Source organism: Mytilus trossulus, chromosome 6 (assembly GCF_036588685.1).
Source record: "Mytilus trossulus isolate FHL-02 chromosome 6, PNRI_Mtr1.1.1.hap1, whole genome shotgun sequence".
NCBI lineage: Eukaryota > Metazoa > Mollusca > Bivalvia > Mytilida > Mytilidae > Mytilus > Mytilus trossulus.
The window spans coordinates 53,641,096-53,667,826 of NC_086378.1; the positions used below are offsets into that span (position 1 = coordinate 53,641,096).

General features: G+C 31.9%; 1 protein-coding gene across 1 annotated transcript; it reads left to right on the forward strand.

The window, feature by feature from the left end:
- Positions 1-1,747: 1,747 nt before the first annotated feature.
- Positions 1,748-26,427, forward strand: LOC134722815 (deoxynucleoside triphosphate triphosphohydrolase SAMHD1-like). The gene is made up of 14 exons (XM_063586441.1): positions 1,748-1,810; positions 3,493-3,653; positions 4,149-4,264; positions 5,770-5,840; positions 8,973-9,116; positions 11,397-11,444; positions 13,547-13,726; positions 14,401-14,492; positions 15,928-15,984; positions 20,342-20,546; positions 22,715-22,804; positions 23,514-23,618; positions 24,606-24,739; positions 26,394-26,427. Exons 1-14 carry the CDS (start codon positions 1,781-1,783, stop codon positions 26,425-26,427), a joined length of 1,467 nt encoding a protein of 488 aa, XP_063442511.1. The 5' UTR covers positions 1,748-1,780.
- The last annotated feature ends 304 nt before the right edge of the window (positions 26,428-26,731 follow it).

Here is a 26,731-nt window from a genome sequence, read left to right on the forward strand (position 1 = left end):
AGATTCATTTGATCTAACATATATATATTCTGGTTCTGAACGTACATTTGATTAGCCACAGGACGTCAAGCAGCTTTTTAATTATGCCTTATATTTTAGCAAGTTTTTTCCGTTTTGTGTTTTTAGTATTAATGCCTATTTCAAAAACACACCAACAAGTATACTGTCAGTACTAAATGTACATAATTATCAAATGATCCTAGATATTAAATTTGGTGGTGGTACCGACCAGTTATAATTCACTTGCCTATTTTGTGGGAAACAGCTTCTAATCCTCTGCACAAACCTTTTGATTTACACCTGGATCATTTACCTTTATAATCAAAAGACAATCTTTTTACAGAATGTTTTGTCAATAGTGGCAATCATTTCAAAATAAATTGGCAAATCATCGGCTTAAGATTCCAGAAGGGACACTGAAACTCAATAATCGAAATTAACCAAGCTTATACCGCAATGAAAAAAAGGTAAAACCACTGATGAAACACAGTATACAATCACGACACACAAAAAAAGAAAGAGCAATATTAACCCAATTTGAACACGGCAGGTTTCTTTTGAATGGTAAGCAGAAATAAATCGTTCAACATGCGGCACTCATAAGGAGACAAAATGAAGATTAGTCTTATTCGGAAGTCACAATTATTCAGTTGGCCCTTATATGCCGACATATTGGAAACAGATACTTAATAGCAGTCAACCAATCCTTGATGTCTACTGATAAATATTTAAAGGTCTATTTTTCATCACAATCTGAATGCATATGCTGAAAAAAGCGCTAAAATTATGTCAAGTGTTTGGGTTTAAAAGTGAAAGGAAAATGTGATATTCAAGTGAAGGGACGGACAAGCTATCGACCGGACGGACATATAAAGACAACAGTAGCTTACCGCTGTTCAAAAGTCATAAATTGATTGCGGAAAACAAATCCAGGTTACAAACTATAACCGAGGAAAACACAATTATAAAATGATTACAACGGAACACTGAAGTGCAACAATATGAAAATGCAACATACATAGAAACGAACTATATAATAACTATTTTCATATTCCTAACTTGGTTCAGGACATTTAAAATTAATAATGGGTTGAACCTGGTTTCATGGCTAATCAAAACCTCGTGCTTTATGACAACATTGCATGACGGGAATACTGTACAAGTAAACGTAAAAACACCCAAGACAGAGAAATACATAACAATAATATAATAGTACATTCCGACATGTAACAAATAACAGTACCCCAAAACATCTTGATATAATTATGAACTGTGTGTCTGTCACATGAATGCATACTCAATTATGAAGTACTGAATAATTATACTTTTTGAATTCAGGAAATTAGTCTATTTACATGTTTTTTATGATCTATTGATTGCTTTGGTCTGAAACGATCATTTTGATCTTAATAGTTCTGAACTATACATATGTAAATCATTTTCATGCTGTAGTACTAACAACCTGCAGAAAGTACTGTTCAGACAATTTTCTTTTGAGTCAATTACGATCTGTTTTAATTAGTCTATTCAGTAATAGGAAGTTACATTACAAATTAACACCATACTGAATTGTCTGCTAGCAAATTTTCTCCAAATAACAGAATTTACTACCTTCGAAAAGTCTTAAAACTGACCGAAAGAGTGAACATGATCAATTACGTTATTAACTTTCCAGATGGTATAAGCAAAAAATCTTAAATTCATTATTAGGTTTGTTTCTGATTCTTATCTAATATCTTGTAGGGAAGTTGGTGATATATTCAGAATACTGCAGTTTATTATGGCAGTCACTGCGCCGTTACAGTACAAGGCAAGGCAAACGTTAACGGAAAAGCAATTAAGTCAACAAAAAAGTACATGTTTCATCATTCGCAAAGTGTGCAAAAAATATATAGTGAATTTCTGATTTAAACACTGAAAAATTTATATCTTGATTTTTCACTAAGCATACATGGATAGTAGGATATACATAACATAGATAACAACACAACCATATAAAAATAAAAAAGACCGAATACATGTACAGTCCTTTACAATCGACAGGTTTCTATACAACTTAATTTTAAAGCTTCATATCGCTCTATTTACGATTTGGTGTTCTATGTGTATTAATACTTTCAAAACATCTAGTGTAGGTTCTTCAGTTGCCATTTTGTTCGACTTTACACATGTACACTTACCTGTAAGAAATATTCCCTCCTTTCAAGCCCACCTTATTTTAGGACACATTTAAAACTGATACACACGTCAATTTGTATGGTTTAGTGCAATATTTCACACAATTTACTATTTCTGTCTTCGTCAATTATTGAGTTGATACATTACGGACTCCCTATCACGGTCTATATCAATTTTAAAATATTACACCGTTTTTTTACAAAAATGGCTTCAACTGGTAGGTAATTCCGGATCCATTGATCCAGTTTTCGCTAATTTTCAGGGGGTATTTGTCCAATCTCTCATAAGATATATGTTCGATTCCTTTTATAATTATAAAAGCTTATTCATATCACCTTTTCGCCTTCTGTGATATCTCGGCATATCACATAGCCGTCTTAAGTTCTTTTCAACATCTAATAAAACAATGTGTTATGTGTGTGTTAAAAATCAAAGATAGATTTTAACTGGTTTATGTCAAAATCTCTTGTATGAAATTGAGAATGAAAATGGGGAATGTGTCAAAGAGACAACAACCCGACCAAACAGCAGATAACAGCCGAAGGCCACCAATGAGTCTTCAATGCAGCAAGAAATTCCCGCACCTGAAACAAATTGTATACTAGTTCAGTGGTAATGGACATCAAACTAAACTAAATATATCCATATTCTTGTAGTTTCCTCGACATTCACCCCCAATCATACACACTATTCATTTATCCTGAAACAGAAAGCTATAATGCAGTTTGTACTATATTCATTACATATCGTTTTTTACTGAAGAGCCGAAACAAGAACATGGTAAATTGAGAAGGAGTACATTACAATTCCTCCATATGTATCTTTAAGCAGTAGGGAATCTCTTAAATGTCTTTGGTATAATTAGTTTTCTTTTTAAATATTCTGCTACATGCCAGATTTATGGAATTACGATGAAGATACTGGTTTTTACTTGCAAGTATTTAAATTTAATTCAATGATTAACATGAGAAGATATATGCTATTGATGATCATCTCTTTTACAATTTCTCGATATTTGTAAATCTTTATATAGAATAAACTTGAATATTGAACCATTTGCCGTATAATTTGGGACATTTGTCAACATCTTACAATTATGTTGGGTCAATTTCATACATTAGACAATGTAAACATACAATTGAACTAGAAACGTGATGTTCATAGCAAAAACATCTATGTACTTTACGTAAGTTGTACCTTTTCCTAGATATGTGTCTGTTGAAAGTAATTCTACGATAACATAGATAAGTTGTTATCCTCTCAGACGCGCATAGAATTATGTCATATACATAATGCACCTTTCCTTTTATTAAGATATTTCACGATCCAATTCATGGTCATATAGAGGTCCACCCGCTATGTGTTAAAATCATAGATACACCACAGTTTCAAAGACTTAGAGATTTAAAACAGATAGGAGCCTGCTATTTTGTGTATCCTGGAGCTTCAAACAACAGATTCGAACATTGTGTTGGGTGAGTGAAACGATATGTTACTCATTTGTTAAATCTTTAACTCAATTAAACAATGTCATGGGTTATTGTATTGTCTCGCCATTTGATTAAAAAGCTTAAGATAGCGAACAGACTGTAGTTTTAGTTCATGTCATAAACAAGGATTTAAAAATTCTCTTATGTTATCTGTTTTGAAGCATTTAAAATAAACAGACAATTATCCAAAGTAACGGACTGTTTATAAAAGCTGTTTTCGTACAAATAGCTTCACTCTAAATCAAACCTGTTTATCGAAACAATCAAGCAAAGAATATAAATTAGTAGAACAAAGAAATAACTTGAGTTTTATTGGATACTTACCTTAACATATAATAAATATTCTTCTGTCCTTTATAATAATATAGTAATTTATTAGTTTTGCTAATGATTGACATTCATTATTTCGTCTTTGTCTGATATGTGTCACATTGGAAATTATAGATGTTTTAAATTTTGAAACTGAGAATGCTTTTGTAGAGTATGTCATTTAGCTGGTCAGCTAGCGCGAATATTACAGCGGCGACAACCAGAATTAGATATATCAGATAAAGATGTACTGTGTGTAGAAATAGCTGGTCTTTGTCATGATCTAGGTAAGATAGTATATTGCTTTTTAACATTGTTATTTTAAATTTAAAATTCTAATTATCGATATGAAGAACCGGAAAAAATTGAACTACTTCTTATACATAATATTCTTTGAATGAACAACAAATGCTTAGAAGCAGGATTATAGACGTTATAGGTTAGATGATGCGGACAGCAACTTAAATAGTGTATCATTGACAGCTATATGACACCAGGTATCATATAACACGTGTGTTGTTCACCTAAATACTTAAACTTAAATTAAATACAATTGAGAATGGAAATGGGGAATGTATCAAAGAGACAACAACCCGACCAAATAAAAAAACAACAGCAAAAGGTCACCAACAGGTCTTCAATGTAGCGAGAAATTCCCGCACCCGGAGGCGTCCTTCAGCTGGCCCCTAAACAAATATATACTAGTTCAGTCATGATGAACGCCATACTAATTTCCAAATTGTACACAAGAAACTAAAATTAATAATACAAGAATACAAAAGGCCAGAGGCTCCTGACTTGGGACAGGCGCAAAAATGCGGCGGGGTTAAACATGTTTGTGAGATCTCAACCCTCCCCTATACCTCTAACCAATGTAGAAAAGTAAACGCATAACAATACGCACATTAAAATTCAGTTCAAGAGAAGTCCGAGTCTGATGTCAGAAGATGTAACCAAAGAAAATAAACAAAATTACAATAATATATAAATAACAACAGACTACTAGCAGTGAACTGACATGCCAGCTCCAGACTTCAATTAAACTGACTGAAAGATTATGATTTCATAATATGAACATCAGGCACAATCTTTCCCGTTAGGGGTTTAGTATCATACCATCATGACATATATGAGAAGAACATAACCCGTGTCATGCCAACAACTGTTTTTAGAATAAATGTGTTTAGTTCCGACGCAAATACCTTATCAGTGACTCAATATTAACGCCAAAATATGCAATCTTTAATGACTTGACAACAGTATCGTAATTATATCCCTTCTTAATAAGTCTATTCAAAGGTTTTGTAAGTTTCTGAGGTGAATACTGACACCTTTGTGCTTTATAAAGAATATTTCCATAAAAAATTGGATGTGAAATACCTGAACGTATAAGAAGTCAACATGTTGAGCTATATTTACGAATGATGTCTTTATACCGATGATAAAATTTAGTAAATGTTTTGACTAGTTTGTGATATCGAAAACCCTGGTGTAATAATTTTTCAGTAATACATAAATTTCTCTCGTTAAAATCTAAAACATTGTTACATACACGAGCGAATCGTACAATTTGAGATATATAAACACTGTAAGATAGTGACAAGTGAACGTCACCATCTAAAAATGGATAAGTAACGTCACCATCTAAATACGGATAATTAAATTAAAACATTTTTTGTAATGTTTTATATTACCATAATACGGCTTTCAAAGGTTGGGGCAGTAACAGGCAAAACAAAATATTTGTAATAATTTAATTGAAATTAATTCTTAATTTCATTTTACACTTTAGGCCATGGACCATTTTCACATTTGTTTGATGCTAAATTTATACCTGAAGTAAAAAAAGGACCCACTTGGAAGGTATATATTTTTTGTATAGGAAAATGTCCTTTAACATGGAATACATAGTCGCGTCCAAACATCAAATGTGAAAAACAAAAAGGAAAAAAACAACACATATGACAAGACTAACTACACACTAAGGGTCGATTGCTTGATATCATTCCAGCCATTTTAATCTTTTTTAACATAAAATCTGAAACATTTGAAAAAATAAAAAATATGGATCAACTGCATGTGATATGAATCACCAGCAAAGACGAAAATGGAGTTCATTCAAGAAACTAAAGAGACTTTCCGACCTTAACTAAAAAAAATGTAACACAGCCCAATCTAGAAAATCAATGACCTAATTAACGGGCCAAAAACAAATAAACGAAAAATTATAACAGACAGCCTGATATTTCAAAGTTAAAAATATTATTTATACATTTATATATTCGTTTACGAAATGATTGTTAAAAGGATAGAAAACATGTAAGAAAGCAATAAACTGATGGTGAAATGTTTCAAATGTCACAAGGAGAACAGTTTTGTTTTCAAATACCGTTTTAAGGTCAATTTCATTTTTCTCGACTCGCTTGTTTTCACAAATATACTTACTAGCATATTGAAATGATCATCACGTAATTAAATAAGAGTTATTGTTTTGTTTAAGCAGGTTACCTTTTTAAGAAATATTTAAAACAAATTCCATACAGGAGAAAATAAACCTAAGAAATAAAACAAATACGGTTACGTATCATTCAAGATTATATTTTTTCGAAAGCTTTTATCAATAATTTGATTAACAAAAAAATAAACCTCTGGTCACTGATATTTGTTCATTTTAAAAATTGATTGAATTTCGGGTTAACATGCAAGTTCTCTGCGATATGTCGTTTGGTGTTCAGGTGGCGTAAACCAAACAAAAACCAATCAATTGTATTACATCCAAAAATGTTTTAATTACTGATCTTCATTGAATAAGTTTGAAAAAGAAAGGCAAAATATACCAGAGGACCATCCATTAAATTTTGTTGAAAATAAACCGACAACACCATGGCTAAAAAGGAAAAATAAACATACAATTATTAGAACACACAAAGCAACATAGAAAAATATACTGAGCAAAACGTACCTCAATGAAAAATTGAGGTGGTCTCAGGTCCTCCGTATGAATGGTTAGCAGATGCTGCACCACAAGTGGTACCCGTCGTGTTGCTTTATGCAAGGTTCTTGTATTTTTGTTGTCTAAAATTTGAATGAGTTGCCTCTAGTAATATAGTTTGAACTATTCAAAAATGTGAGTTACATGTCTATTGCTTATCAACACACAGTTCTTTATCGAACTCTTGAAGACCTAATAGAACGGGATATTGAACGCTAAATCTCGTGAACAGTTACTTATGCCCTATGGATCTTGTTTATTTTCAATAAACAGCGTCTTTTATAGCGTTCCACAAATACCATACATATTTAAAATTCAAATCATAGTATATTAATAACTGTACAAGCATCTTAAGCTTTAGGTAGTCTTCAAAAGAAGAGAAAAATGTTTGTCCCATTTGCTACAGGGGCTAAAAACTGTGTTTAAAACTTCAGCATGTCATACTGTGTTATGTAGTATAATATCCGATGCGTATTACCGTACTGTTTATCAACTTGTTACATGGGTTTCATTGGTGAGAATAGGTTAAAATTCTAAACATTGTTTATTGTGCATAAAGAAATATGGTTCAGACAGAGGTTTTCAATATGGAACAGTCTTATTTCAAATATACATTAAAATGAATATAAATTTTACATATATCCGATATCGGAAATATTTTTGTTGACATGAAAATATGAAAAAGAAGTACAAGAAATCGGAAGACTCTAAACAAAACAACACCTAATTGCAGGGTACATATCACTTAGAATTTTCTGCTTCATTACCAAAAGACCAATAGCTTGAAGGAAAAAATAATATTATGAAATCATCTTTACCATTTTTTGGGGGTTTATTAAATGTAAAATCAGTATTTAGTTCAAATATAATCTTAAATCAATCCTAATTCTATCTCATTCATTCAAATGTGACGTAATTTATCATTTTTTGATGATCTGTTTTACAAGTTCAAATGTGACGTCATTTGTTTGTCATTTTTACAATTTTAAATATGACGTCACTTGACGTTGATGTTTTAACTTATTTGGATGTGTCTAGTTTTTGTGTTGCATTTTGTCGGATTATGTAATGTATTTCGTTGTTTCCTGTAATTAGTTAATACTTCAGTTTTATTATGTATATCTTTAGTATAGTCATTTTATAAAATTTACTGTTTGCAAAAGTGTAAATTATTCTAAATAATAGGGATATTTTGGTACCGAACAAGAAACCCTGGCCGTTATTGGCACAACTTTTTTGAACTTTTGGTCCTCGATGCTGTTCAACTTTGTTTCGGCTTACAAAATTTTGTATCTGGGCGTCACTAGTAAGTCTTGTGTGGACAAAATGCACTTCTGGCGTATCAAAATGTTTAACTTGTTGCCTGTTCTCCATTTTATTCATATTGTAATCCTGTAGTGGTTTGTTGTCATTTTAATGTTATATTCCACTTGGCCATAAAAGAGGGAGGTTTGGCATGCCACAAAACCAGGTTCAACCCACCATTTTTCCTTTAAAAATGTCCTGTACCATGTCAGGAATATGGCCATTGTTATATTATAGTTCGTGTCTGTGTGTGTTACATTTTAACGTTGTGTTTCCGTTGTGTCTTTTGTTTTCTCTTATTTTTGAGTGAATTCACATTCCGTTTCTGTGTGTAGAACATTTTTCTCTTATATTTAATGCGTTTCCCTCAGTTTTAGTTTGTTATCCCGATTTTGTTTTTTGTCCATGGATTTATGAGTTTTCATCAGCAGTATGCTACTGTTGCCTTTACTTGCCAATAAAGTTACCCACATACACCAATATAAACAAGTTATATGTTTCGAATCTTAGAAAAACAATGTACTACAATTTTCAAAACGACAGTGTATTAAATCAAGAAATGAAAGAGAACAAGGATGCAGTGCCATCAAAAAAAAATATCACCAAATAACTTTTATTGATCTGTCAAATGATTACACTATTATACTGCAAACGTTAACATGAACAGTCTTTCTTTGATTATGTTTGCCTATTTACAGCACGAAGATGCGTCTGAAATGATGTTTAATTTTCTGATAAAAGACAATAACCTACAGGAGGAATTCACAAAATATGAGTTAGACAAGAACGATCAGGACTTCATCCGGGAACAGATTCTAGGGCCCAAAAAAGATACAAATGATGTAAGACAATTTTATATACATGTACCTAATACAGCTTATTCATTGATTGCTGTGGCTATCAATGTATGAATTTGTAGATTCTTTATTTTGTCGATATCATAAATACTGCATACATCCCTATACGATTTTGTAATTTGCTGAACATTTGTTTTACGGTTCAATATCTATAAGTAAGTATTCCAAATAAATATCCAACAGATAATGAAATCAAGGTATTTTAGAATAATAATTGACGGACATCATGTTATGTTATGTTCGTATATATTCCGAAGAAAAGCGAATCAGAATAAAATGATGTGTATACTTTAAGAAAAATAAACCGTTACAAAAAAATCGTTAAGATTTGAAAATAAGTCATGATCTTTTTATAAGTCAGAGCAACCGACCTTCTTTTTAAAAACAAGTTGAAACTTAGGAATATTAATTAGACAATGAAAAAAAAAAAAAGAAACTATAAAGATTAAAAACAATTTTTAATAGCATTTACATCTCATTTAACGGGGGAAAAGTAATCCAGAAGTAACACTTATCCTCATAGGATGACAAATAAAAGCCACGTTATACGGTAAGCTTTCCATTAAAGAACAATTTATTAATTAATTCAATAAATATGTCACCAAAGTTTTAATGGAAATATAAACAGGGATAACACATCAGGACCCTTAACATCACCGATGATATATATATATATATATATCATTCGAGTTTATAATATGATTTCGCAATAATATAATGTTACTGAGAAAACAAATACACTTTATGAAAATGTAAGCCAATTATAAAAAAAAAACGTATATGAGATCAATATCAGATGACACCTGTCAGTTGGGCATGTACACCTTGCAATCATTCCATAAACCAAATATGGTAGACCTATTGGACACAGTATTTGAACAAAAATGTATCCCAAGTGCACTGATTCATTTGAAATCTGCACTATCATTTTCTATGTTTAGTGAACCGTAAAAATTGGATAAAATCTCTCATCTGGAATTACAATTAGAAAAATCATATCATAGGGAACATGTTTTACTAAATTTCAAGTTGACTTCATCAAAAACTACCTCGACCAAAAACTTGAATCAAAACTTTAACCTGATGGGTCAGACGGACGAACGGACCGACGGACGAACGAACAGACGGACAGACGCACAGACAAGAAAACATACCGCTTATAAATTAAAACCCAAACTCAAAATATTAACTGTAACCATTAAACAATGAATTGAGGTCTAGGACAGCTTACCACTGCCAGTTGGACATGTACACCTTACAATAATTTCATAAACAAAAATATAGATATCCCATTATGACTTGACCAAAAACTTAATCCATGAAATGATCTCGAATTCAAATGAAAAGGGACTCACGGTAATGAAGACAATAGTACGCGCATAACAAATATTGCTATCAACTTAACTTTTTTCAAGTAGACACTGAACTATAAAAATAAAGTCAAGGACAATGGACATATGAAAGTCGAAAACTTCATAACATAAGGCATATATGAACAAAGTACGAAGGATTATGGTATTCTACCTTCTGAAATATAAAGCTTTAAAGAAAGTATGTATCGCTGACTCCTCTGTCGCTGCCACCACGTATCATGAACACTTATCGAGCTTCCTGTGACAGAAGTCGCAGGCTGCAAAAAAATGTCTCAATTGATTGGCATGTATAATAGATATTGGATCCTGTCAATTTTTTGTTACATGCATACATGTTATATTATTCAAATAGGCAATTGATGCGTTGCAAGTGTTTTATCAAATGTGTTTTTTTTAAATTCTGGTTAGCTTTACACTACCAAGAGATGTCAAAATACATCAATGTTTAAAATATCAACATTATAATTAGTTGTTAAATAATATTTACACGGAATATCAATGAAAACTTTGCGCCTTCCCAATAGAGTCCATATAACTATCGTCCTAAAGCTTTAAACGTAAAACATCAAACATATGGTGAACGTATCGGTGTGTATAAAACAAAGTCACTCAAACAGCATAATATATGAATGAACAAAGATTCATTTCCGAAGACTGATGTAATAATGCATTTAGTATTGTATCCAAAATGAAATTGAATGGATTTCAAACCTTCACATATTATCTAATATTAAAAAAATAGGTATGAAATAGTAAAAAAAGAAGATATCAATTTTAACATTCCATTGCCAGTTTTTGTTCGACTGAAAAGATAAAGTAATAATTGAACTACTTATTCACTTATATAATTTGTTTTATCATAATAGTAAAGGCATCCTTTTAATATTTTTAGGAATACCAATACACGGGGAGAGGGCAAGAGAAAAGATTTTTGTATGAGGTATTTGAATATTAGCATTCCTACTTGTTCTAATTATCTCTTATTTTCTGAAACGTCTGATTTCAATCGAAAAAATGTCCGCAGATAACTTTTATATGTATATTCTGGCGAGTTATATATATAACGGGAAGGATTGTGCCTGATATTTATATGATGAAATCATAATCTTTCAATCAGTTTAATTGAAGTCTGGAGCTGGCATGTCAGTAAACTGCTAGTAGTCTGTTGTCATTTATGTATAATTGTCATTTTGTTTATTTTCTTTGGTTACATCTTCTGACATCAGACTCGGACTTCTCTTGAATTGAATTTTAAATGTACGTATTGTTATGCGTTTACTTTTCTATATTGGCTAGAGTTATAGGGGGAGGGTTGAGGTCTCGTAAACATGTTTAACCCCGCCGCATTTTTGGGCCTGTCCCAAGTCAGGAGCCTCTGGTCTTTGTTAGTCTTGTATTATTTTAATTTTAGTTTCTTGTGTACAATTTGGAAATAAGTATGCCGTTCATTATCACTGTCTTAGTATATATTTATTTAGGGGGCAGCTGAGGGACGCCTCTGGGTGCGGGAATTTCTCGTTACATTGAAGACCTGTTGGTGACCTTCTGCTGTTGTTTTTGCTATGGTCGGGTTGTTGTCTCTTTGATACATTCCCCTTTTCAATTCTCAATTTTTAAACATTGTTTCATAAATAATCATGTTGAATATTCGAAACACTTAGTTTTCTACATCCGTATTTGGTACAACCTTTCGAAATTATGGTTTCTCATCGGGACCTTCGAACCTATCTAAAAAATTGTCTAGTGTTGATATCTGTCGTTCATCCTCGTAAACTGGTATCAGCGAAACTTTTCATTGTTTAATTCTTAAAAAACAAACAAAAATTGATCAAAGTCCAGTCTGAAAATTTATAACGCCCTCATCTGTCAAAACAAAATTTGCCTTAATTCTTGACGAGAAAAAAGCCTTTTCTTTGTAACTCACAGAGTATTTGATTTTTTTTCCCACTGAGATGAATTAAGGTAATAAGCTTATATAGTTAATTCTTTTAAACCGAAATCAAATGCAAAAGAAAAAAAAAGATTTATTCTGTCTCGGACATATTTTGCTTGTTTGTTGCCTATGTACTACGACAGGAACCATGACATTAGTTTATCTTCCGTGGTATCAAATTAAAGTATAATCTTTAAGTCATATGGAACAAGTGAGTGGTAAAAAAATAATGTTTGTCCGATACTTGAACCAATGCAATGCTTTATAATTTAAACTTATTCTTCTGTGCATGATTTTATCATTTTTCACCTAAACATATCGTATAATCATCATTTGTTTTCTCTCTGTCTGTTATGATGTGAAAATATGGCAGCTCATTAATTGTCGTGTTTTGAAGCCGTAGTTTACTGATTTTCACGCTAAGGTCACATGCATACGGAAATTATGTCGGAGTATTGCTACCTGTGAGCAAGCAATTAAAAAAGAAACTTCTAAATGTATACAAATAAAAGAATTTTCTTCAGCAAATTGTATATGTAAATATGTTTTATAATGAAAAATATCCATTTTGTTCTAAGAAAACATATATGCATATTTGTTTTTAATTTGTGGTGTCAAAGTCTTTAATCATATAACTTTGACATATTTTTATACATGGGTAAATTTGACAATTTAAGTAATACATGATTTGTTTTCTGTAAGGGTAATCGATGATAAAATGGTCTATAAGTACTGTTAAACTATTTGTTTAATACTGATTCTTTGAGTTCACGCTCTGCATTTGTCAGGTGAGTTCGACTCCATTTTAAATTGACAAGGATAATTGTCATTTTGCTGGAAGATCAGTTGATTCAGCTTGGAACTCCTACTTCCTCATCCAGTAAAAAATTACCACTATGAAATAACCAATAGCGTTTAAAGTGGTGTTAAAAAAACAACAATCTATCAATCAATCTCATATCTGACGATTTCATAACTATGAAATTGTTCGAAAAGTTTGTTATATTCAAAACTTTATTTCTAAGTGTTCACATGCCAATCAGATACGATAAGAAAATGCTTTAAAAAGTTGTTTTTTTATTATGACATGACTTGTTGATAAATTGTAGATTGTTGCAAACAATAGGAATGGAATTGATGTAGACAAATGGGATTACTTTGCGAGAGACTGTCATGGATTGGGAATAAAAAACACCTTTGATCACAACAGATACATGAAGTTTGCACGTGTTATAAAGGTTGATAACGGATCTTCAAATTCAGATTTTCAAATCTGTTCAAGAGATAAGGTACGTCTTATCAACATATATGTCAAATTAATTAGAGGATTTGCCAGTTCTAAATTATCAATTATGACCATTGTGAACTTTAAGGTAATTACTGCTTTATGACTCAATGGCTCATACAAAATGTATCAATTTACATTTCTCCATCCAAAGCACACAATGTCATGCATTTGACGTTCTCTTTTCGACTGATGAGTTGTGATCGTTCCATTTGTTTATTCTGTACCTTTTCACTTTCTGTTGATATGATCAAACAGAGAAAACGTAAATGAAAATGCAAAGTTATTGATATTTTTGCAAAAGTACCATTGAAATGTTGTTTAGTTATTGATAATGAAATAATTATCAATCCTATTGTGTTCTCACCTTTGATATGATTATACATTTATATTATATTAAAGGGGCCTCAGTGGCCGAGTGGTCTTTGCAGTTGCTACTGTAATCAATAACCAGTCAACACTGATGTTGTGAGTTCGAACCCCGCTCGTGCGGGTGCACTCGACTGACTCTAATCTTAATTGAATAGGATTGTCAGTTTTCCTATTGAAGGTCGGTGGTTTTCTCAGGGTATTCCGTCTTCCTCCACCAATAAAATCAGGTCACCACGAAATAACCTAAATGCGGTGCTTACAAGTGGCGTTAAAACCCAAAAACTCAAATCAAATATTATATTATAGGAAGCTGAAACCTTGTACGGAATGTTTCAACTCCGGTCAGTTCTTCATAGAAGGGCTTACAAGCACAGAGTTTGCAATGCTGTTGAAGCTATGTAAGTAATAGGGTAAATTTATTTTAAATCTAAAGATCGCGGTGAGTGCTCATTAAAGCTTTAAAATCATCGCTGTGAATACCTCTTTAAAATGTTTATATGCTTTGGTAACCAAAACATTACGTAATTTATGTAATGCGCGCTATAAAGACACTTGATTATGACTATTCATGTCGTATTTCAATTTATTCAAATCTTGCCTAATATACATGATATATGTATATGTAGTATGTAGTCGTCAAGCAAGTAACAACTTGACAGTTGATATGAATTGAGACAATCACCTATTTGAAAATCGCAAATTTGCTTACTTGAAACTTAGTATGCATATACTATAATAGTCTTCGTGCTGTTGATAATTGTGGTCATTTTCAAGTCTTACTTAGCCTCAATAATATAACAGATAACAGCCAAAACTGCAAAAAAAACCCACACACTAAAATTTAGCACTGTAATGGAAAAACCTGAAAAACAGTTGAGTAAGGTCGATGTAGACATACTGATGGCTCTTACTGTTAAAATTCTACCCTTGATCTTACAGAAATAAAGACTTCAAAATAACAGCTTTAAAATGCAAAAAATTTGAAAATATATTTGTCAGGTCAATTACTCAAACCAACTGCTTAAAAATGATTTTGGGGCAAAAATCTCGAAACCAAGTGCATATGTCAGGAACAGTTTTCATGCAGGACATCATTGCAATTTACACTTTCAACTTAACTATAACGTTTGAATCAATTGCAAAGATATACCAAAACAATTACAATATGAACATTTCAGGGGCAATAAATCCAAAACATTATTGATGGAAAATTAATATATTGTGCTGATAATTTATTTTGACAATATCAGATTTATAAAGTTTGGTAACGGCGGATGGCATTCGACAGATGTCGGGCGATTGCCTTCGACGGACGGAAGACAGGCGACGGATGACTGACGAAAGTTGACTAACGATGGACATATAGTAAATGTTATGACAAAGCTACATGTATGACACCTAAACGAGAATAATACTTGTTTGTTTTTCCTTATTCTAAATAGAACAGTTTCATTCACGCCTTCCAACAAATAGCTATTCATTTAAAATCAGCCATGTTTTACGCCTTTGCAGATCAAAAATCCATCCGTCCTTCAAGATACCCATTTTATGCAATCGCATAGGAAAGAGTTACAATGAGTTGAAATTTGCATCAGACACACGAAATTTATGACATCTTATTTTCCTCGTTTACATTCTTTTATGCATCCTACTAACAGAAAAGGCGGAACATTTTTCTTATAGTAGAATCTACACCGTACTTCTTGCAATGCATGTATTTTTATAAACCAAATAACAGAATGTTAATTTGATCTAGTTAAAAAGCTGAAAACGTGACATGCTTTCAATGAAAAATATAAATTTTTCAACGGATCGATTCACATAATTTTTCAGGATCGTGGATGCATTAATATCTGCTGAACAGACAGAAATTGTTCCAGTGGAAGACAAGTAAGTACAACTGTTTCATTAAATAGTTTTTCAGATGAGTATATCAAAAAGATAATTTTTATATGATAAAAACCAACTGTAGCAGCAAATACCTCATATTTTGTAACCAAACTTAGTTTTTGTTCAAATATTCTCTTTGTGTTTTATTCAGAACTTAACTTTTTTATTTTAAGAGATAGGCGAAAGCTTCCAAAAAAGCTTTCAAACTAAAAAAAAAAAAAGACAAAAGGCCAAATAAAAGACACACAACAGTATATAAAAAAAAAGAATATAGAAAACTAAAGACTGAGCAACACAAACCCCAACAATAGCAGCAATAATTCAGCGTCACCACTATTGTGGTATATATTTATCAATTCATACGATATTCAAAAGCTTGTAGGTTGCGACGCAGATTTTAAACATGTTTAACACGGCATTAGTGTCTGAGCCAAAACAATAATGTGTTCGTCTTATTTTTTCAACGGATCGATTCACATAATTTTTCAGGATCGTGGATGCATTAATATCTACTGAACAGACAGAAATTGTTCCAGTGAAAAAAATGTAAGTACAACATGATAAAAAAATTCAGATGAGTATATCAAAAAGATATATGATAAAAACCAGCTGTAGTGTGTTTTATTCAGAACTTAAAAACTAACAACGCCATGGCAAAAAAGTCAAAAGACCAAATAAAAGACACACAATAGTACATCAAAACAGAACATAGAAAACTAAAGACTGAGCAACACAAATCCCAAAAAACTTTTGGTGATTTCATGTGCGTCGGAAGAGACAGCAAATCTAACACCTTATGTGTCACCCGTCTTGTTGTCTATAAAAATACATATAAGGGGATACGTCTCACAAGGTCGGTACCATTCTCAGAAAACAGGCTGTGATTGTAGTTACGACAATTGTAACATATCCGTCGTTCATGAAACACTATTATTCAATGCCAACAACGTTCAAACCTGTGCTTGCGTTAGTAAACCACACACCATACACAATATCCGGATTTCGACAATTAATGTCTCTTCAGTGATATTAGGGATCGAAATGTATTTGGAAGGCCATATAACTTACCGCAATTTAGGATAGACTCAAGAAATTTAAAGAGTCGAATTCGGATGAACGGATTATATAAACCGGAGGGAAAATATAATACAAGCCCAAACGAAATAAATATAAACTCTAACTTGAAAACAACGTTAAAACCTATGATTGCGTTTGATAAAAACCGCAATTTTCATACCTGTGCATGTAACAAATTTCGTTGTGGAGGGTCTCAATACAGCAAAAACATTTTTTCCAAAAGACCAAAAGAATGAAAAAATATATTTGAACAAAACGCAATTGACTAATCGAACAACTGATTTTCTTATATATTGAATTTAGAGATAGAATTGTCCATCAAGTTGTCGGCATGTGTACCTTTTCTGGTTGACATTCTGGTATTCTCATATCTTCGTATCTAAATTTATAACTAAGTAGACGATTTCAATTTTGAGATAAGAAATGTTCCTCTTCCTAGCAGCAATGATCCAGCTTCACCACTATTGTGGTATATATTTATCTATTCATACGATATTCAAAAGCTTGAAGGTTGCGACGCAGATTTTTAGCATGTTTAAAACGTTATTAGTTATCAAAAGTACCAGGATTATTGCATTAGTGTCTGAGCCAAACAAATAATGTGTTTGTTCATTGATTTTGTGTTAGTTATGTCCATTCAATCTTAACTATAGTATCAGGACTGGACGGTTGCATATATAAAAATATACCCACTTCACTTGATTTAAGGTGGATATTTGTCTCAATGGAAAAATCATTCAACTACTCCTTTCGTATAGTAATCACAACTTCTCCTGCATGTTATATCCTATATGCATGAAACTTGTGATATCATTATTTGCATAAGTTATACAAATACATTCTAGATTGATGATTCTTAAATACAACTTTAACTTGCGGTGGGAAGGAATCTTCAGTTTATAGTTTTACTACATATATACCTCTTTGATCTTAGAAGTTAAGCCCTGTGTAGCATCTTTTCTGTCATTGGAACTCGAGATAATTAAAACCTTTAATGAGTCAGTAAATTGTTAGATCCCAATATAATTAAGCACAAGGACATTTAGGTTGAATATTCTAGTCCACTGAGTTTTTCTTAGAGTAATGCCCTACTTAACTTAGAATATGTTTACCCTGTCCAGCTTCTACATTGTAATCGTTACCCTGTTACACCTCAATGTGACTGAAAAAGACAATATCAAGTTCATATACAATATTTATATATTGTAAACATGTAGCCAACTTTTCACATCGAGCAACAACCTTAAAACTGACCAGAAAATACTTTAACTCTGTCTTTACCTTTGAATGTTAAACATGTTAGAATTACCAGAACCTTTAAGTGTTCTTCAGTGGCGACTTTACGACCATAGATACATAGCACTACTTAATTGCGACAGTTCTATAGAGTTCATTCAGATGCTAAGAAAATATTACTGTTTAACGGTTACACAAATAATACTAAAATTAGCCTTTTAACATACCCCTAACAGATTGTAACTTATCAAACTAAAACTCAGTGTATCGTTTAATTCTGCAAATATGCATGACTGTTTAATGTTCAAGTACCAGACACGATATCAAGTAAAACACCATCAATAGTAAAATAATATAGTATTAACTTCTTTTATTCGTTGTATTGTTATCAACTCATGATGACGTGTTTTGAGTCTAGCTTGAAAAGCTTTTATTAATAATATATAGAATAATCCGTATTGCATGTTGTATCATCACAAGAAACCAGTATCAGTTCCGAGGGTCGAAGGTCCCGAGTGCTGATAATGGTCGAGTGATGATACAGCATGCGTTACGGATTTTGACATGTATTATTCTGTTTATCATACATTTTAACAGAACAAGATTATGGGATATCTGGGTTTTTTTTTAATAAATTGTCCGAAAATATAAGCGAAAAAGAACATTATGATTTTCCTGTATTTTATCAGTTGATCGTTTTTTTTCCTCATAAACTCCTTATTTGCTTAATATCTATCTATATTGTAATGTCTCCTATAACCTTAATACATCTTCAATATACTTTTAAGACCATGCATTTAAATGCATTCACTAACAATACTGTCCGAGGCTTTCATTTCAACGAAAATAAATAAAAGTTATTACCATGTAACAACATCATGAACAAGACTGATTGGTATCAAATAAATATCATAAGATGTAGAAAATAATGTTTAAAGTTTTATTGTTTATATGGCGATTATATTATTCATAATCATTTTAATTTTCTGATAACGTCAAGGTGAACACCAAGACAAATATTTCTCGCAAGGTTTGCCATGTAAATGATTCTAACCAAATTAAAATTGAAAAAATGTGCATTTGTGTTCCACACATAAGATAATGAAACAAACCTCTAACACTAGTAGTATGTCCAATAAAACTTTGAAAGACAATCTTGTTGTATCTATTTTATGAAGATCGCTCGTAAAATTACTGAGTAATTTTTTTTTTTAAATATCGACTTTAGTTGAAATTATAGGACATATTTATGCAAAGCTCTGGTTCCTTTCATGGATTTGGCTATACTTTTTGGACCTTTTGGATAATAGCTCTTCATCTTTTATATAAGCTTTGGATTTCAAATATTTTGGCCACGAGCATCACTGAAGAGACATGTATTGTCGAAATGCGCATCTGGTGCAAGAAACTTGGTACCGTTAATTTAATTACTACCACTGGATCGATGCCTCTGCTGGTGGACTATTAGTCCCCGAGGGTATTACCAGCCCAGTAGCCAGTTCGGTACTGGCATGAAAAAACGGATTTTTTTGTGTTATTAAAATTTGCTGTTACAAAATGATAGAAATTACTATAAATTAAAAAATGTATCTCCCTCATGCAAAGCTCTGATTCTTTTCATGGATTGGCTATACTTTTGGACCTTTGGATAATAGCTCTTCATCTTTTATATAAGCTTTGGATTTCAAATATTTTGGCCACGAGCATCACTGAAGAGACATGTTTTGTCGAAATGTGCATCTGGTGCAAAAATTGGTACCGTTAATTTAATTATGGTAATGACAGCAAATACAGAAACTGGACGTTGACGTCATTCGATTTTTGCCGTCACGCCAGGTATGCCATACAGGTTTAGCTATGCGATGCGATACAGGGTATGCGATACAGTATAGGTGAGACAGGCTGAAAAAAAAGAACCTGTTTTAGATATACAAAATTGCTGTATTGTGTACTTAATATGATAAAAAAAAGAATATTGAATAATCAGTCCGTCTCATCACGCATTTCAAATCATGCAATATTTATTTTTACGAAACTATTACAGGAAGCGTCTGAAATTATCACAATGTATCGATAATCCAGAGGGATACACCAAATTAACCGATAGTATCTTTTACGTAATTCTCATGTCAGTTGATCCCAAACTTACGGAGGCTAGAGCTTTACTAGAAAGAATTCTGAATCGAAATTTATACAGATGCGTTGGAGATACAACTCCCAAGGAAACTCCAAAGAAGGAGAACAAAGAGGTATGAATAAGACTTAAGATTATATTTTATAAGACACTACATTCACGCGGAAAAGAAACTCGGTCAACTAACTTGATACCACGAATCAGTGTAAACAAGGTTTTTCATAGTAAAAAAGGTGGAAACTAAATGCCCAACAACTTTGATTTAAAAGTACTTAATCAAAACAACCTACAAGTGATTTTAAAACCTTCAATCGTGTAATCGTTGGTGGATATTTTGTCTTCAGAGAGTATATGTACAAAGCCAAAGAAAGAACTGATTTTGATTAATCAATATATCGTTATCCCTCCACGCCCCGAGGGTATCACCAGCATTGTAGTCCGCACTCCGGTGTTGACATGAATATCAATTACTAGTATATGGTAATTTTTATAAATTTCCTGTTACAAAACTTTGGATTTTTCGAAAAAGTAAGGATTGTCTCATCCCAGGAATAGAATACCTTAGCTTCATTTGGCACAATGTTTATGAATTGACGGTGCTCAATGCTCTTCAACTTTGTACTTGCTTGGCTTTATAACTATTTGATCTGAACGTTACTGATGAGTCTTATGAAGACGAAACGCGTGTCTGGCGTAATGAATTATAATTCTGGTACCCTTGAATAATTTTCATCAGTTGTTAAACTATATGTTTCACGTACACTCATATCTATAATTATGATTTCACTTCATTTCATCAGGTTACATTCTAGATTGATCGCAACTGTATAGTAGAGATTTTCTTTTTTCCACTGAATTCATTTTCTATCATCAATAAACAACCTTGGGCATATGTTCAATACATGATGATATGCCCAAGGTTGTTTATTGATGGGTATATCTTCAATACATGAACCGACCGTACAAGGGCTGTATAGCCAGTCAAGGTCGTTAAAAACGTCCATTTGTTGTCAATACATGATATTTTTTAAACTTACCCCCTGCGAGTACGTCTGTAGACTTGAAATCAGTTGGATTTTATCTCCAAATCATGCATATATATGATTTATTTTGCTTAATCTGATTTTTGAGAATGGAAATGGGGAATGTGATAAAAAAAAACAACGACCCGACAAAATTTTAAAAAAAACCAGCCCAAAGCCGCCAATGGTTCATCACCAAAACGAAAAAATTTCGCACGTGAATGTGGGCCTCAGCTGACTCCTAAACAAATTTCTGTGTACTAGAACATTGACATGAACGTCACACCAAACTCTAAAATATATAAACTAAAGTTAAAGGAAACACATATAAGACGAACAAAATACACAGGCCCTGCCTCGAGACAGGGGCAAAAGACCGAGGGGGGTCTTTAAATTATTTTGTGAAATCTCAATTCTCCCCTATACCTTTACCAAAAGTAGAATATATAAAAACACACATCAATGCGCACAGTAAAACTCTATTTGAAATAAGTCAAAGTAGGTAACAATAGAAACTAAGAAAAATTACAATGATAAACACATTTAAAAAGGACTACTAACAATTACTGACTTGACAGCTCCAGACCTCAAATAAATTGTTTGTTATTGCAAAAAAAAATGCGACAAGGTTATAACCGCAATAATTCCTACTAGCAGTTTTGAAATTTTCCTTATGAATTAAACAGGATTTTTTCTCAATATCGCAAAAATGACAAAATCACAATTATAATAAATGCACATAATAATTTCTGAATTTACGTATAAAAAAATCACATAAAAAGGTGTGAAAATATATATTGGCATTCTAATACTTTAGATGAAAGTCGATTATTGTTTCGAAGTCTTCAATAGTTATCAAAGGTACCAGGATTATAATTTAGTACGCCAAACGCGCGTTTCGTCTACATAAGACTCATCAGTGACGCTCATATCAATAAGTTAAGTGTAATTTGACTTTCACTCCAAAGTAGGGTATCTCCCGTGGTTATTTTCTTACTGCAACCACATTCACCAGAACAACATATCTTCCCAACTTAATTTTTTTCGGCAACTTATTTACTTTGATATAGACGTGACATCATACACTCAATTTTAAATTGCAGCGAAGTAGTGAAGTGTATATTTTGTGTTTTCTAAGTCGTGTAACATGTGTAATATTGACTCACAGTAAACATTCGTAACTCATCTATTTTTCAAAATCAAAATGCAGATCATTTTAAAAAGTATATATTTCTATTCATACACATTTATTTTTTTGCAGGTCAAAAAATTCGTCGAAGCTTTAAAAGCCGAAATAATTACATACGTTATTAGTAAATCAGAGCTGGAGAAAAAAGACCTGTATGTCGATGTGCGTATTTGAACTTAAAACATTTGAAACAATAACGCGTCACTATAAGTAATACTATTTACTCTGCTATTTAGTGTTAAAAGCAAGGCAGACTATTTAGATTTTTGTCTAAGAATTTAATATGAAATCCCTTGGACATATAGATAAGAAGATGTGGTATGATTGCCAATGAGACAACTGTCCACAAGAGACGAAATTTATTTAGTTTTAGATGCATGATTTCTTTTATAAGTTGTTACTGGCTTTGAACTAGCTGTCAGTATTTGCGGGTTAAAAGTTGAGCCTTTTCAACTTATGTTTATTGTTTGTACTTATGTTGTACTGTTACACCACTGTCCCAGGTTAGATTAGGGTTGTGATCTCGTTTTTGTCCCATATCGGGAGCCTGTAATTCAGTGACTGTCATTTGTTGCTATGTTACATATCTGACAATCGTTCATTTTTTGTACATTTATTAGACCTTTCGTGTTCTCATTTTAATTGTTTTTGATTTTTCATTTCGGTGTCTTTTATAGCTGGTTATGCGGTATGGGCTTTGCTTAATGTTGCAGGACGAATGACACATTGTTATCAGTTACAATAATGAAAAAGACATATTTAAAGATTTAAAGAATACGACTGTTTCATTTCAATGTTGAGGTATTGGGTTTGTTGACTTGACAGATATGATGTAATATATAATAAATCCTACTAGCATGTTATTTTGCAGGTAGTATTGCTGGACTACGGAAGCAAAACGAAAAACCCAATGGAAAACGTTCGTTTTTATACAAAGAATGACCAAAACACTGCAAAGTGTTTAAATATGGAAAATGTAAGTGCTGTTTTGCCATTCAGAGATTTTGATACTTCCGTAGACCCGATATTGGAAACATGAGCTTTGTACAATTTACATGTCTTAAATCGCATATAATATGTCTCAAACAAAGTAGTAAGAGGCAAATAGCAGAATTTCGCGATTTCCGTTAAGTTAACTATTTTTTGTAACGAGGAGTTGTAGTTTTTATAAACATGAACATTTACAGGTGTGTTTTTTACTTATTTTTTTTTTTGTTTAAATTATATTATCTAATTAAAAAAAAATGTAATAAGTAATATTTATAACTGACAGTCTGTAAAATCGATTATGAAATTTGTAAATCCAAGTTATTTGTTTGACTCCTACCCGATTTAGAAAAATGGAGGTTGTGTATTTTTATGCAATGCTACTCAAATACTTTAAATATGTGTTGCGTCCGATGCGCTATTTATATCATCAGGAACGCGGAAACCTAAAAATAAAAAATACACAGAAAAATGCAAAACTAATTGAATTAATTAGGAGTTGAAGAGCAAAAAAAGGACACCAAAACAGCTAAAATCATTTTTGACTGTCTTCGGCTGAGAGATTTTGAACATCATGTTTGTTTTTGAAAAGCATATAAATTTTTAGTTACAATGTAATTGTTTTGTATGTTTCTGTTTCATTTGGACTTTAGTGAACAGTTATTTCATGGGCATCAGCATCGTGTTTTTCTTTTTATTACAATATCGATCATGTTCCAACAAGGCTTGTCTTACTACATTTAAGTAAATTTAATTACAAATTACTTTTGCATCAACCTTTCAACGCTAGCTTTTATAACTGGACAACTGTTATTTGGTATGTAAATCTAGAATTGTGTTTGTGTTATCAGTTGTTTCTTTCATTGGAACTTTGTGAGATTTGCATACTAAAGGGAGGATAACCGAATTTGCGGGACGGAGATATCTTTTTATGGTTTTCACATGTTTCCCTCACATTACTTTTTTAATTTGTTAGGTATCTCTAATGTTTCCTAGAGTTTTTGCTGAGTACATCATAAGATTGTATTATAAAAAACCAGACACGGAGAACATGCAGAAAGCCAGTGTGGCATTTGAGAAATGGTGTGATGTTAATAAGTATGGTCAACAGTAAGTAATTTATATAATATCTTTAGTACATTTATAATATGAACGTATGACCTCACGTTTCACTTTCCGACATGTCTGTATATGTATAGTAACTTATTATTTAATCTGTTTCATTCTATTTGGTCGAGTTGTTGTTTCTTTGACAAATTCTCCATACCCCATTTTCATTCTCAATTTTTTTTTTATCATAAGTCTGAAATAAAGTGACAACGCCATGGCTAAAACAATAAAGACCAACAGTACACAAAACACAACATGCATAGAACCTTACGACTGAGCAACAAGAACTCCGTCAAAAACTATGGGTGATATCAGGTGCTTTTAGATGATAATATATCTTGCACACACCGGTATAGCTACGTCTTATATGCATGTCGTAACTAGGTTTATTTTGGAAAGATGTCTCATGTGGGCAATCATACTACATCTTCCAATTGTCAAAAGGCAACATTGTTATGTAACCGAACGTTTGGTATTTGACGGTGACACTCTGTTCCGATAAATATCCTACGGCTTTTGTTGCACTTGTCTTTAATCAAAGGATGGAAAGACTAGAAGATTAGTTTGAACTATTTCATATTGAGGTATGGTGGGGAAAATGAACATTAATAAAACACTATTGCTGAAAATGGCGTTAACAGCAGATCTTTGGAAGGAAACACGCTTTTCCAGTATGAGGATAAAATGAGCTCAAATTAAATAATATGGGTAAACAAATTGCAAATCAAAAATTCTTTTAGTTAATGTTATCAATTATCCTTGTAAGACATGAAAACTAGAACAACAGCTAAGAACTTTAGAGTATTAACAAAAATATTCTAAAAATTGAGTTTTAGGGCATTTTGTAATTTGAGACAGAGGTTTATATATTCATATTTCATTTCTTTTTTAAAAGATCTTGTTAATTCTTAATTAATCATTTATCTTTCAAATATAATTTACAAAACATTTTAAGTAATATAGATCAAAAGTAATAGGCAATAAATATATCATCCTTATATATTAAACATCTATTATAAACATTTGTGTATTCAATTATGAGGCCAGTTATTTGTTTATTGAGATATTACAGAGTCTCTTTAATTATGTAAGACCATGGAAGTATTATATTGTCAATATAATACTTGCATGGTAAGACTTAGGTTGATGAGGAAATGTGGCCAATTTGATTGACCGCTTAGGAGGGTTGGCATTGCAATTAAAGGTCCACCTTGTCTCTGATTGTTTAGTGATTATGACAGTTGTCAATCATACTATTATTGTATCAATACTCAATTACTTAACCAAACTAATTTAAAAAGTCTGCACATGAACACACCTTAATAACATATATTATTCTGAAGTGAACTGCTCCAATAATATACCCATCTTTCCGTTTATATGTGTATCATATGTGCACATACATGAGAACCATATGGAACTATATTAAGTGCGGATACATTTATTGTCAGTGTCTAACCTGTCGTGTTGTTAGGGGGGCCGGTGCCTTAGTAAAAATTTAGAACAAGTTCTAATCTTTCCAAAAATGCGCTGTTGGAATATTGTCTATTTTCATAATACTAGTACTATACGCACATTTACAAAATGTATGTAGACCTGTGTTTAAGATCAATGACACATTTAATCAATTTTTATTTATTTTTTTTATTTTCAGGAGCAAATTTCCTGGCAGTACGACAGAAACATGAATGCCTACACTCATGATATAAACTTCTTTCCTTAATTACGTTTGATGTGCATGTAATGATTTTGTGTTATGAATGTATACCCAATTCCGTTAGTCTTTTTCTTTTATTATTGTAGGTCAGCACACTTCTTATCTATTATAGATTATCAATTAACTTTCTTTGACGAAGAATAAAAATATCGTTGAAGTAATATAGAATACTGTTTAGAATCATAATGCAAATTACAAGTGATTATTAATAGGTTTCACAATATGAGAATCTTCATTTTATAAACAACTGTGTATTGCTTTTTTATTTGAACTAA

Excerpts from the sequence above, each read along its gene's own strand:
- LOC134722815 (XM_063586441.1), top strand. The coding sequence starts at position 1,781 with ATGGCAGTCACTGCGCCGTTACAGTACAAG. Across the intron at positions 11,445-13,546 it reads AGAAAAGATTTTTGTATGAG|ATTGTTGCAAACAATAGGAA; the intron begins GTATTTGAATAT and ends GATAAATTGTAG. Across the intron at positions 24,740-26,393 it reads GTTAATAAGTATGGTCAACA|GAGCAAATTTCCTGGCAGTA; the intron begins GTAAGTAATTTA and ends TTTTATTTTCAG.